General features: G+C 49.2%; 1 protein-coding gene across 1 annotated transcript in view; it reads left to right on the top strand.

Annotated features, from left to right (window-relative positions):
- Nucleotides 1–14,613, top strand: part of cpne4b (copine IVb) — a 262,123-nt gene that overhangs the window by 117,827 nt on the left and 129,683 nt on the right. Inside the window, exon 3 of the mRNA XM_084312573.1 lies at nt 11,172–11,351. Coding sequence (XP_084168699.1) covers nt 11,172–11,351 — 180 coding nt within the window. The remainder of the gene's footprint in view (nt 1–11,171; nt 11,352–14,613) is intronic.

Raw genomic sequence — 14,613 nt, 5'->3', positions numbered from 1 at the left:
GCCCGAGTACTCCTAAAAGTAGTGCGTGTGACACTAAGCTACCAGAATAAAGTCCTGGACACTTACGCCGTCCTCGATGACGGGTCAGAGAAGACCCTGCTGCTCGCCTCCGCTGCGGCCCAGCTAGGGCTGCGGGGAAGCGAAACCCAAATGACAATTCGGACAATAAGACGAGATTTGAAGACGATAAAGGGCGAGAATGTCTCATTCTCTATCGCAGCAAGCGGCCAGCCTGAGCGACGGTACCAGATTGCAGACGCTTTCACCAGCCAAGAAATAGGACTGTCGCGGTACACATACCCCGTCGCCAAGCTGATGGAGAAATATGCACATCTGCGCAAGTTACCGATCCCGCTCATAGACAATGCTATGCCGACCCTGTTGATAGGCTCCGACCATGCAGACCTCATTGTCCCGATAGACCGGGTTCATACCGGACCCCGAGGCTGTCCTGCAGCAGTCGAGACCCGTTTGGGATGGACTCTCCAAGGCCCGCTCGCCAAATCTCTCAACCGAAGTACAGCCACTAGATGTCTCCACTCCCGAGTCACAGAGGGAGAAACCGCACTCCTGCAACACGTAGAGCGGCTATGGAGCTTGGAACAAATGCCCTTTAAGAATGGAAAGAAAGACATTCGCTCTAAAGATGACATTTACGCCATTCACCTCCTCGAGACAGGGACCAAGAGAGTCCCGGTCAACGGCGTGTTGAGATACGCCACGCCACTCCTGCGGCGAGAAGGAATGCCTACTTTCCACGCCAAGACAGACGCCATAGAACGGTACCTGCTGAACACGGAGCGGCGCTTAGCCAAGAACCCCGCCCAAGAGAGTGTATACCGCGCTGAGATTGAGAAGCTCATCACAGCGGGACACGTCACAAAGATGGACATTAAAGAGGCTGACCAGACCACTGAATCGTGGTACGTGCCCCACCACAAGGTCCATCACAACGGTAAAGACCGCATAGTATTTAACTGCAGCTACCAGATCGGATCCCAAAATCTGAATAAAGAGTTACTGCCCGGTCCCACACTCGGCCCCTCCCTACTCGGCGTTCTACTCCGCTTCCGCCAGGAAAAGGTGGCCATCAGCGGGGACATTAAAGGAATGTTCCTGCAGGTGAGATTAGTAGAGGCGGACAAGCCCCTGTTACGGTTCCTATGGAGAGAGAAGCCAGGAGATGAGCACCCAGCCATCTACCAATGGGAAGTCCTCCCCTTCGGAACGACGTGCAGCCCCTGCTGTGCGACATTTGCACTACAGAAACATGTAGCAGAGGACCCAGCAGCGGACGACGAGGTCCGACACAGCGTAAAGAACAGCTTCTACGTAGACAACTGTCTACAAAGCCTTTCAACCCAGGAAGAAGCCGAGGCTCTCCTGATTAAACTCCGCGCCTCATTGATCAAAGGCGGCTTTGATCTCAGGCAGTGGGCCAGCAGCGATCCGCAAGTACTGCGCAGCCTCTCCTCCGAGGACAAGGCAGCCAGCAGCGAGACCTGGATGGCTACAATCCCGGGAGAAGCCCAGGAGATGACCCTGGGATTGGTGTGGCGATTCAAAACAGATTCGCTTCACTACAGACACAAGCCCCTGACTACGGAGCAGGGAAGGCCGGCGGCGGCGCCGACCACCAGACGGAGTGTGTACACAACACTCGCCCGACAATATGACCCGCTAGGATGTATTCTACCGTACACCACCAGGGCAAAAATGATTGTACGAGCATTGTGGGACAAGGACCAGGGCTGGGACGACCCCATTCCCGCACACCTTGCATCCACCTGGAGAGAGTGGGAGATGGAGCTCCACTCACTCCCAGGCGTTAATATGCGCCGAAGCTACTTCCCACCCAAGGTGAGGCCAGAGACATGTAAAATGGACTTACACGTCTTCAGTGACGCCTCAGAGGTCGCATACGGATCAGTAGCCTACTTGCGGGCCCAAGACCAAGGGGGAGAGATCTACACAGCATTTGTCCTCGCCCGCTCGAGAATAGCCCCACGCAAGCAACAATCTATCCCACGTCTAGAGCTCTGCGCAGCCCTAGCCGGAGCGCACCTAGCCACGCTCATCCAACGTGAGCTCACCATACCGGTGTCTAGAACAATCCTGTGGTCAGATTCCACGACGGTACTCGCCTGGATCAAATCGGACTCATGCAAGTACAAAGTCTTCGTGGGAGTCAGAGTCACCGAGATTCAAGACTTAACCGAAGAGTTAACCGGAGAAACAGAGTGGCGCTACGTTGATACAAAACAGAACCCAGCTGACGTCATCACCCGGGGGATGCCCCTGGATGACCTCACCCGTCGCAATGTCTACAGTGACGGCCCCGCATTCCTAAGACTCCCGGAAGGACAGTGGCCCATGCCTATCCCGAGGGAAGCAAGTCCAGAGGAGGTGGAAATTAAGAAGTCTGTGTTCTGTGGATTGAGCACCGTAGCCTCCACCGACCCTAACATAAACGATTGCACGTCCATAGAGAGTGCACAACAAAGAACATTCCTGCGGTACCACCCGGAGTGCAAGTCCCCCGCTGATATGTCAGCGGCTAACTACGAGGAAGCAGAATTGCTTCTACTGCAGCGAGCCCAGAGAGACTCGTTCCCCGATGAATTGGCCTGTCTACAGGGAGGAAAGCCCGTCCCATCCGACAGCAGATTAATTCACCTGGCCCCCGAGAGCGACGCTCACACCCTCATCAGAGTGGGTGGTCGCCTACGCAGAGCCCCCAACACACTCCTGATGGGGCGGCTAGATCCTGCATTACCCCAGACAATGTACCGGCCTGAAGAAGCGAACGGCCGACGAATGTGGAGGTACAGCCAAGTATTAGCCGACAAGTTTTGGAACAGTTTCCTACTGCACTACCTACCGTCTCTACAGACCCGCCAGAAGTGGGTAAAGGAGAGAGACAATTTGACAGAAGGAACAGTCGTCATGATTATTGATCAATCACTGCCCAGAGCTATGTGGCCGGCCGGCCGCGTAAGCAAAGTGATCACCGGTGCCGACGGCAAGGTCCGAGCAGCTGAAGTGCTCGTCCAGGGTCGCACTTACACCCGTCCCGTGGCAAGGCTCATAGAACTGCCTCGACTCCCAGACACAATCGATGATGACCATGACCCTACAACCCTATGACTTTGTGAAGTTGACTGACCCCTACAGCAAACCCTTATGTGTAAATAGACAACGCGATTAATCTGTCTCCGTTTAACTGATTAGGTCTGGGACCTATTCAGGGGGTGGCTGTTGTGAAGGGCCAGATTAAACCGAATATATATATTTATTTATATATATATATTTAATTGTATTTGTATATTCTCTAATATTCCCTGATATCCCTTGTATATTCCTTGTACAATATGCATTGAATATCCATTCTAGCCTCCTGAACATCCCATAATAGTCTCCATTCTACTATTGGTCGAGACCTTGGTGCCAGGCTGCCATACCCCTCAGACCCAGTTCAAACGTACCGCTCGACATGTACGAACAAGTCCTAGTTCCGCGTAGGAATTTGGCTACCGCACCACTAATGGGACTATTTGTTCATAGTGCGTATATATACTGCGCTACTAAAGTAGGACTTTCTTTTCAGTCCAGTTTCTTACCCTCCAATAGAGTCACAGACGTAAAGCCTCCCCGCGATGCCACGTGTGGGAGTAAGGCCAAGTTCGGCCTACCATCGGTATTGAGACATCGTGTATATTAATATTTGAATAGTCATATTTGGCACTATATCGTCGAGTTGGACGTAGTCTATTAAGCTAATAATAGTCTGTTAATATATAGTGCTTCGTGCGGTGAGAATACTACCGTAGTCAGTACCCCATCGTTTCGGGCAGAGAACTGGCTGCTTACCCAGGGTGGTTGACCCTATGTGAAGCTGCACCCGAGGAGCCCCAGAGCCGACGAGCGAGTGGACCTGTATACCGGATTATTCTACCGACGACAGCCCGCCTTCCCAGGCACGGATTATGCTTTGGATACTTTGATTATTCTATGGATAAAGACCCCCGACACTACCGTGTGTTGGAACCCCCCCCCCTGGAGAGGACGCAAGGTGAGGAGACGCTCTGCAAGACGAGGTCTCTCCACATCTCTCCCCCGTGGACCGGAGATAGCCGGCCCACAAAGAGTCCACCTGCTTTCATCTGTGGTCCAAGGATCGCCGGCACATTGAACGGCACTACCGTGTGTTCACCTGGGATACCCTTGGCCGGACGAGGCAGCTGGATTCTACCCCCCCCCCCCCTCCTACTCCTGTCGGCTTACAAGCGACCGGATTAACCCCCTCTAGTGTATCCAGCCTATAATCATTAAAGTATCATTGCTGTTATTCCTTAACTATTCCAGGTCGTATATTTACCACCTGCGCCTTCAGAGATTGGACATTATCTATTGATATACCGACGAATACTCCTTGCCATAAAAGTGCATACTATTTCAATTCATAAATGTAATTAAGTGATTAAGTGCTTATTCTACACACCATCGCTGTGTAGGAAATAAAGACCTGTTTCTAATTCGTACATTTGTGTTGGATCCGTTTCATCTACGTGAGAGTGTTCATGATAATATATTTATGCCGTGTACTGGGTGGCCGAATATTAAGTACAAAGGTAGTGGTAGTAAGTATCATATCTAGTAATACAGTCAGGGAATTGTACCCCTCAGTTACAATATCCATTTTTCAAAGCATCTACAAATGTGTTACTACACATTAAACAACATTATTTAATGATGAACAAATCAAGTACAAACAATGTTGATAATGAGTTATAAATAATGTAGAACACATTTGTAAATGTTATACAAATATAGTTATAAATGACTTAATAATAATTTACGAATGTATATAAATTATTTGTTCATGATTAGTTCATTATCTACAAATACCTTATAAAGTATAACTGAGTGTTATTATAAAGTGTTACCCAGTACTGAATTCTGCCATCCGGACACATGCAATTTGAAATATGATTATATAAAATATCAGGCCTAAAATGGTTATGCGATTAAAATGCGATTAATTAGATTAATTAATTACAAATCCTGTAATTAATTAGATTTTTTTTTAATCGCCTGACAGCACTAATACGCACTAGATGTGGCTGGGTAGTGTAGAGGTATAAGCACTAGGAGTGGCTGGGTAGTGTAGAGGTCTAAGCACTAGGAGTGGCTGGGTAGTGTAGAGGTCTAAGCACTAGATGTGGCTGGGTAGTGTATAGTATAAGCACTAGGAGTGGCTGGGTAGTGTAGAGGTCTAAGAACTAGATGTGGCTGGGTAGTGTATAGTATAAGCACTAGGAGTGGCTGGGTAGTGTAGAAGTATAAGCACTAGGAGTGGCTGGGTAGTGTAGAGGTCTAAGCACTAGGAGTGGCTGGGTAGTGTAGAAGTATAAGCACTAGGAGTGGCTGGGTAGTGTAGAGGTCTAAGCACTAGGAGTGGCTGGGTAGTGTAGAGGTCTAAGCATAAGCATGCCTATTATCCAAAGCAGCTGTTGACCCTCTCCCACTACACAGTGTCGGTGGGCGATGGGCGCTTAGTCAGAGCAGATATTTAACCTCTGACCTCTGACCTAGAATGACTTGGTCATGTTTCAATGACATTTTAAAGATTTGATCATAAAGATCTTGGCCCATATACATGTACGTATGTATCATGGATCAGTGCTCTGGCCACACAACCATATAACTCACTATATGACTTATGAGACTATCTGGGTCTCAAGATCAGCAGCGTCTACTTAGAGACGCCTGGTAAATACAGGCCCAGATGGTGTGTGAGATGGCGTTGTGATGTGTGCCCACACTGAAAATACCTTATCCTGAGTCTCTTGTGGCTGGGTTGTGTCCGCATTACTTTATATATCCAAAACCTCTCCTCTCCATCTCTCAACATGGCTCACATGCGAATTGAGGCCAGATTGTGTCCAGACAATTAGAATTACGATCACGACGTGAGCCTAACCGCCCACGGGACGTGGCCTGGTTTATCCAATCACACAATGCCGGCAAAGATCTGATTTGGAACCATCCAGATCTGACAGGTAATTTGTCCTGGCATGATCAGATGATGAAAGTGACATTGAATCGATAAGTGTAACTAACTGCCATAGCCACAAAAACAGTGGAAATGAATTTAATCATGTTTTCATGATTTAACCCTTTCACTAGAACCACTCTACAGAATGGTTAACCCTTTCACTTCCACACGACAAAGGGTTAACCTTTTAACTACCAATGAATGAATGAATGAATGAAAACTTTATTTAACAGATTGCAGAATGGGTACAATACAGTACGGCTCAATACACACAATTGTTAAGGGGTTGCAGACCAGAGAAAGATGTTGAAATTTATGACATACTCAACATACATATAGGTATTTAGTACTGATACATTTGTGACATATACGGTATTCAAATATACAGTACTGTTACCCATAGATCCTGACAGAGTATATACATATGATGGGGAGGGGACTGTACTGTACATTAGGAGGGGGTGGGTGGGTGGGAGAGAAATATACATCCAGTGGTGAGGAGACTGTACATTTGGAGGGGGTGGGTGGGTGGGAGAAAAAAATACATATACGGCGGGGAGAGAATATATACATGCGGTGGGGAGGAGACTGTCTATTAGGAGGGGGTGGGGGGTTTGGACATTTACGGTGGCCAGTTTCGAATTGCAGCCTCCCGTAGGTGCTCTTTAAGAGCGGTTTTGAATGTGGGTAGGGATTCACATTCCTTTACAGCTTTGGGTAGGGCGTTCCACATTGATGTGGCATAATTGCGAAACGTGTTTAGTCCCTTGTTTGAGCCAAATCTGGGTGTAACATGATTTGTTGAGCTTCCTCTGGTGTTGTGGTCGTGGTATTCACTGACCTTTGGGAAGTATTTTGACATGTACATGGGTACCTTAGTCGTATAGTGTATCTTGTAGACCAGGCCCATTGCAAGTTGCTGTACTCTGTTGTCTACTCTAAGTCATCCTAGGTTGTCAAAGTGTGCAGGGGTGAGGTGGGTTCTAGCGGTAAGGTCAAGTAGTAGTCTGACCAGTTTGTTTTGTGATGTTTGTAATCTTGTTTTTAGCGCCTTTGAGGTGCTTTGGTACCATGAGGTGCAAGCATAGTCGTAGTACCCTTGAATGAGTGCTCCTGCCAGAGTCTTCAGGGTATTCTTGTTTACCAGAGAGGAGATCCGGTACAAGAATCTAGTTTGTTGGTTGACTTTTTTTATTACATTGGATGCCATTGTGTCACAGGAAAGATTTGCCTCTAGGATGGAATATTGTCACCCACTGTAACTGAGAAGCCGTCGGTCTTGCTGAGTTTGTTATTTGAACCAAAGAGAATGGACTCTGTTTTGCCCATGTGTAATGATAGTTTGTTATCAGCGAGCCATATGCAGATTTTGCCTAGTTCCGAGCTGAGGGTTTTTTCAACCTGCAACTTGTTCTTGTCAAAGACCAGCAGGGCTGAGTCATCCGCAAACAGGAACAAGTTGCAGTCACAAGCTGACGACATGTCATTTGCATAAATTAGGAACAGTAGCGGTCCTAGTATGCTTCCTTGTGGAACACCACACTACAGAAGGTTAACCCTTTCACTACCACACTACAGAAGGTTAACCTTTTGAGCTGATATGTAATGTGTGTGTGTGTGTGTGTGTGTGTCTGTGTGTGTGTGTGTGCGTGCGTGCGTGCGTGCGTGCGTGCGTGCGTGCGTGCCTGCGTGCGTGTGTGTGTGTCTGTGTACTGTATGAAACCGCTGTACTTCTGCCATTCTTGGCCAGGTCGCTGTTGGAAAAGAGATTTGAAATGAATGAATGAATGAATGAAAAAGTTAGTTCACTTCCCGGCAGAAACAGAGCGAGCTGTGCATCACTTTCCAAGCCCATGCAGCACAATGCAGGTTTTCCACAGACTTTCCATATTTCCCAGGCTCTGATCAACAGGTGATGCTATTTCTGCTGGGCAGGTAAACTCACTCTTGCTAATTTCCCAGAAGTTGCCTACCGCAGCTTTAATTAGGGTGTGGTTTGACGTTAATAATTTCAATGGGCCCAAGTGCTTTTGTCACCCCGAAAGGGGGTTATTTGTAAAAAGAAATAATGTTGCCATCTGCTTGTGTGAGACGGATGACAATATCCTCCAGTTGAACCCGTCCGTCAGGTGTTCCGCGACCTCACTGACGCCGTTCTCTACTCAACATCCATTACAAGGTAAGCAAAGGATCAGAATAAAAAGAAAAATCAAATATCTTTCACTCCAAATATTTTTAGAAGTGGCGACGGCAACATCCCAGAATAGCCGTGTTAAACCTAACAGACACACAGTGCTTCTGACAGAAGTCCCGTGTTGAAGACTGTCATGCTGTGAAGAAAATGATTCATTTTCAACGACATGGAATCTCTTATTCCTCTCTTGTTCCTGTTCCCCACTGGAGCGTCAGTAGATTTCCTGTAGAAGATTCTACACTAATGTAAGAAATGAACAGCGTGGGTGTGCTGAGATGTCTGACAGATGGGGGGGGGGGGGGGGGGGGGGTTACCAACACACTCTCTCTCTCTCTCTCTCTCTCTCTCTCTCTCTCTCTCTCTCTCTCTCTCTCTGTTTCTTCTCTCTCTCTCTCTCTTTCTCTCTCTCTCTTTCTAACACATGCACACACACACACACACACTCTCTCTCTCTCTCTTTATAACACATGCACAAACACACTCTCTCTCTGTCTCTCTCTTTCTAACACATGCACAAAGACACTATCTCTCTCTCTCCGTCTCTTACTAACACACACACGCACGCATAAGATCGCATACACATAGCCTTCAACTTGCACACACACACACACACACACAGCCTTCTCATAGTATCTCTTTCTAACACACACACATAGACACACACAGCATCCACACATATAATTCACATGATCACTGATATAGTCTAAACGTCATATATAATTCATATTATGTACGCTCCACTTAGTTTTGTCTACTCCCCTGTATAACTACTCTGTTAGCTTACTGTACAGATACCCGGGCTATAGAGCCCAATGCTGTAACCTGGGTCTCTCCCTGTTGCAACATGTCATTCTGTCAGTAAACGATATCCTTAATCAAATACTCTGTTGTCTGCCTCCATGAATAATCTGGTCAAATTATTCCACATCAGGGGGTTAGGAAGAGGTGTGGCTCCATCTATCTTCATCTCTCTCTCTATCTCTCTCCCTCTCTTGCTTTATCGCTCTCTTTCTGTCTCCTTTTTCTCTCTCTCTTTCTCCATCTCTCTCTTTCTCTCTTTCTCCATCTCTCTCTTTCCCTCTTTCTCTCTCTCTCTCCCTACTCTGACTCGGCTAAGAAAGAGAGCTATATGCTGACTGCATTGTTTTGAATATGTTTGTGTGCACACACACACGCTCGCACGCATGCGCACACACACATACACACAGACACACACACGCATATTCACACTGACACACATACACACACAGACACACACACACTCATACATGTTCACACACATGTATACACATGATGTATTTCTATTTTATTTTTTTATTCAGCTTAAAGCTGCTGGTGCCTCTGGGAGTCTGTGGAAAACCTGCATTGTGCTGCATGGGCTTGGAAAGTGATGCAGAGCTCGCTCTGTTTCTGCCGGGAAGTGAACTCACTTTTTCATTCATTCATTCATTCATTCATTCATTCATTCATTCATTCATTCATTCATTCATTCATTCATTCATTCATTCATTCATTCATTCATTCATTTCATTAACTTTTATTTAACCAGGTTAGACCCATTGAGATTAAAATCTCTTTTCCAACAGCGACCTGGCCAAGAATGGCAGCAGTACAGCGGTTTCATACAGTACAGTACAGTACAGTACACACACACACACACACACACACACACACACACACACACACACACACACACACACACACACACACACACACACACACACACACACACACACACACTCTCCCTCCCCCTCTCTCTCTTCCAAGGGGCTCATGTTTTCAGAAACTAGTGCAGCAGATCTTCTCCTCAGAGACTCTATGAAAAGCTTCTTATACAATATAAACTGTGTGTGTGTGTGTGAGAGAGAGCCTTATGATGAGCCCCTTTGCGATGACAGACAGATGTTATCACTCAAAATCAGATTCTGAGTTCACTGATTGGATACATCTGTGTGTGTGTGTGCAGATATTCATGCTACCTGTGGTTTCTGTTTGTTCTTAAGCTCAGGGGGTCTGCTGGGGGGCCGTCGCGCACGTCACAGCACATTTGCCCTCGTCTGTCGGCTTCAGGCTGTGTTATTGCCGGTCAACCTACATATCGTTTGATTGACACCCTACTCGACCTTTACGTGCTTCCAATCTAACAGTTTGTGTCTCAGTGCCTCGCAAAGACAAAGTTCTGCGATCAATGTGTTCAGCCACAGACTTCTGCTCATTTATAGTCAAATAAATGGCTTCCGTTATTTTGGCTCAGAAGAAAAATCCATATTTATAATTATAAAATTGACAGGTGTCAGCAATGTGGTAATGGCTGCTTGTGATTATTGAACTGAAACCCTTAGGTCCAAAATCAATCTCCATCGCAGGTAAAGGTTGTGCATCGTGATTGCACTCAGACATTTTCTTTTGGCAAGGGGACAGGGGGCTCGAGTGACAACAGGGCACCCGCCGCCCCTAAAGTCTGTGAGGAGAGGGGCGTAGCGGGAAATCATCTGTCCTCTGCAAAGGATCATCTTCAAAAAACACAACCTTCTATACATTTTTCATGTGAACATATACCAGCTTTGTGTATTCAATATTCATGTATAAATATGTACACCTAACTCATGAACTACCTAGCCCTTTCCAGAACCTCTTTAAGGTTTCCTCAGAGGTTCAGTCTCATTCCACAATCAGGGGGGTCTGGGCGTCCCCCCCAGGAAAGTTTGAGCGTCAAACACTTCATTTCCTGAATTCTGGTGTATTTTTATGCACCAATTTGTTCATTTTCTGCATAAATACATGGTGGAAATGTCTTTATTTATGTACTTGTTTGAGGGGGAAAAATTTACCTCTTCTCAATATTGAGGGGGACATGTCGCCTGCAACCCCCCCTAAACCTACGCCTATGTGTGTGTGTGTGTGTGTGTGTGTGTGCAGGTTGACCGTACGGAGGTGATCCGCAGCAGCATCAACCCGGTCTTCTCTAAGATCTTCCTGGTGGACTACTACTTCGAGGAGGTCCAGAGGCTCCGCTATGAGCTCCACGACATCAGCTCCGCCCACAACGGCCTCCGTGACGCCGACTTCCTCGGAGCCATGGAGTGTACCCTAGGACAGGTCAGTGTACTTCCTGCTTCCTGGGAGCCATGGAGTGTGTGTACCCTGGGACAGGTCAGTGTACTTCCTGGGAGCCATGGAGTGTGTGTACCCTGGGACAGGTCAGTGTACTTCCTGGGAGCCATGGAGTGTGTGTACCCTGGGACAGGTCAGTGTACTTCCTGGGAGCCATGGAGTGTGTGTACCCTGGGACAGGTCAGTGTACCATTGGACAGTAGGGTTTACAACCTTTTTCCACTGGTGACCTTAGGGCGGGGCGAAGAAAAACTGTGTTGCTTTCATTTAGTCTTGTGTTGTAAATGCAGCGCACCCTTCCTTCACAGCAGTGTGCCCCCCCCCCCCCCCAAGCCCAGTAGTTTCAGCTGGTGGTGAGAGGGAGGAGGGAGCCGCGGCACGTTTCTCCGGTTATTTAGAAACGTCTTTGGTAACTTGTAGAAGATGACAGAAAGGCAGCCTTTGGTAGCTTGTAGAAGACGACAAAAAGGCATCCTTTGGTAACTTGTAGAAGATGACAGAAAGGCAGCCTTTGGTAACTTGTAGAAGATGACAGAAAGGCAGCCTTTGGTAGCTTGTAGAAGATGACAAAAAGGCATCCTTTGGTAACTTGTAGAAGATGACAGAAAGGCAGCCTTTGGTAACTTGTAGAAGATGACAGAAAGGCAGCCTTTGGTAGCTTGTAGAAGACGACAAAAAGGCATCCTTTGGTAACTTGTAGAAGATGACAGAAAGGCAGCCTTTGGTAACTTGTAGAAGATGACAGAAAGGCAGCCTTTGGTAACTTGTAGAAGACAACAGAAAGGCATCCTTTGGTAGCTTTTAGAAGATGACAGAAAGGCAGCCTTTGGTAGCTTGTAGAAGACGACAGAAAGGCATCCTTTGGTAGCTTTTAGAAGATGACAGGAAGGCATCCTTTGGTAGCTTTTAGAAGATGACAGAAAGGCAGCCTTTGGTAATTTGTAGAAGACGACAGAAAGGCAGCCTTTGGTAACTTGTAGAAGACGACAGAAAGGCAGCCTTTGGTTGAGAAGAAAGGTAAAACAAATTCAGTTGTCATCATATGAAGTTTTCTTTGCAGCACATTCATTCCCACGTTGAGGGACCACTTCCTTTTAAAACCACTAAGAGAAGAGAACCTATTCATATAACAGTATAACTGGGGAGGTTCACCAGGCGGGGCAGTCAGGAGGTTCACCAGGTGGGAGGTTCACCAGTCAGGAGGTTCACCAGGCGGGGCAGTCAGGAGGTTCACCAGGTGGGAGGTTCACCAGGCAGGAGGTTCACCAGGCAGGAGGTTCACCAGTCAGGAGGTTCACCAGGCAGGAGGTTCACCAGGCAGGAGGTTCACCAGGCAGGAGGTTCACCAGGCAGGAGGTTCAGTCAGGAGGTTCAGTCAGGAGGTTCACCAGGCAGGAGGTTCACCAGGCAGGAGGTTCACCAGGCGGGGCAGTCAGGAGGTTCACCAGTCAGGAGGTTCACCAGGCAGGAGGTTCACCAGGCAGGAGGTTCAACAGGCAGGAGGTTCACCAGGCAGGAGGTTCAACAGGCGGGAGGTTCACCAGTCAGGAGGTTCACCAGTCAGGAGGTTCACCAGGTGGGAGGTTCACCAGTCAGGAGGTTCACCAGTCAGGAGGTTCACCAGTCAGGAGGTTCACCAGGCAGGAGGTTCACCAGGCGGGAGGTTCACCAGGCAGGAGGTTCACCAGGCAGGAGGTTCACCAGGCGGGAGGTTCACCAGTCAGGAGGTTCACCAGGCAGGAGGTTCACCAGGCAGGAGGTTCACCAGTCAGGAGGTTCACCAGGCAGGAGGTTCACCAGGCAGGTCAGTCAGGAGATTCACCAGGCAGGAGGTTCACCAGGCAGGAGGTTCACCAGGCAGGAGGTTCACCAGGCGGGGCAGTCAGGAGGTTCATCCGGCAGGAGGTTCACCAGGCAGGAGGTTCACCAGGCAGGGTAGTCAGGAGGTTCACCAGGCAGGAGGTTCACCAGGCGGGAGGTTCACCAGGCAGGAGGTTCACCAGGCAGGGTAGTCAGGAGGTTCACCAGGCAGGAGGTTCACCAGTCAGGAGGTTCACCAGGTGGGAGGTTCACCAGGCAGGAGGTTCACCAGGCAGGGTAGTCAGGAGGTTCACCAGGCAGGAGGTTCACCAGTCAGGAGGTTCACCAGGCGGGTCAGTCAGGAGGTTCACCAGGCGGGAGGTTCACCAGGCGGGAGGTTCACCAGGCGGGCAGTCAGGAGGTTCACCAGGCTGGAGGTTCACCAGGCAGGAGGTTCACCAGGCAGGAGGTTCACCAGGCGGGGCAGTCAGGAGGTTCACCAGTCAGGAGGCAGGAGGTTCACCAGGCAGGAGGTTCACCAGGCAGGAGGTTCACCAGGCAGGAGGTTCACCAGTCAGGAGGTTCACCAGTCAGGAGGTTCACCAGGCGGGAGGTTCACCAGGCAGGAGGTTCACCAGGCGGGAGGTTCACCAGGCGGGAGGTTCACCAGGCGGGAGGTTCATCAGGCAGGAGGTTCACCAGGCAGGAGGTTCACCAGTCAGGAGGTTCACCAGTCAGGAGGTTCACCAGGCAGGAGGTTCACCAGGCGGGAGGTTCACCAGGCAGGAGGTTCACCAGGCAGGAGGTTCACCAGGAGGGAGGTTCACCAGGCAGGAGGTTCACCAGGCAGGAGGTTCACCAGGCAGGAGGTTCACCAGGCAGGAGGTTCACCAGTCAGGAGGTTCACCAGGCAGGAGGTTCACCAGGCAGGAGGTTCACCAGGCAGGTCAGTCAGGAGATTCACCAGGCAGGAGGTTCACCAGGCAGGAGGTTCACCAGGCAGGAGGTTCACCAGGCGGGGCAGTCAGGAGGTTCATCCGGCAGGAGGTTCACCAGGCAGGAGGTTCACCAGGCAGGAGGTTCACCAGGCAGGAGGTTCACCAGGCAGGGTAGTCAGGAGGTTCACCAGGCAGGAGGTTCACCAGGCGGGAGGTTCACCAGGCAGGAGGTTCACCAGGCAGGGTAGTCAGGAGGTTCACCAGGCAAGAGGTTCACCAGTCAGGAGGTTCACCAGGCAGGAGGTTCACCAGGCAGGGTAGTCAGGAGGTTCACCAGGCAGGAGGTTCACCAGTCAGGAGGTTCACCAGGCGGGTCAGTCAGGAGGTTCACCAGGCGGGAGGTTCACCAGGCGGGAGGTTCACCAGGCGGGCAGTCAGGAGGTTCACCAGGCTGGAGGTTCACCAGGCAGGAGGTTCACCAGGCAGGAGGTTCACCAGGCGGGGCAGTC

This window comes from Notolepis coatsorum (assembly GCF_963971535.1).
Source record: "Notolepis coatsorum genome assembly, chromosome: 4".
Classification (NCBI taxonomy): Eukaryota; Metazoa; Chordata; class Actinopteri; order Aulopiformes; family Paralepididae; genus Notolepis; species Notolepis coatsorum.
This window is presented reverse-complemented; position numbering and strand designations above follow the sequence as displayed.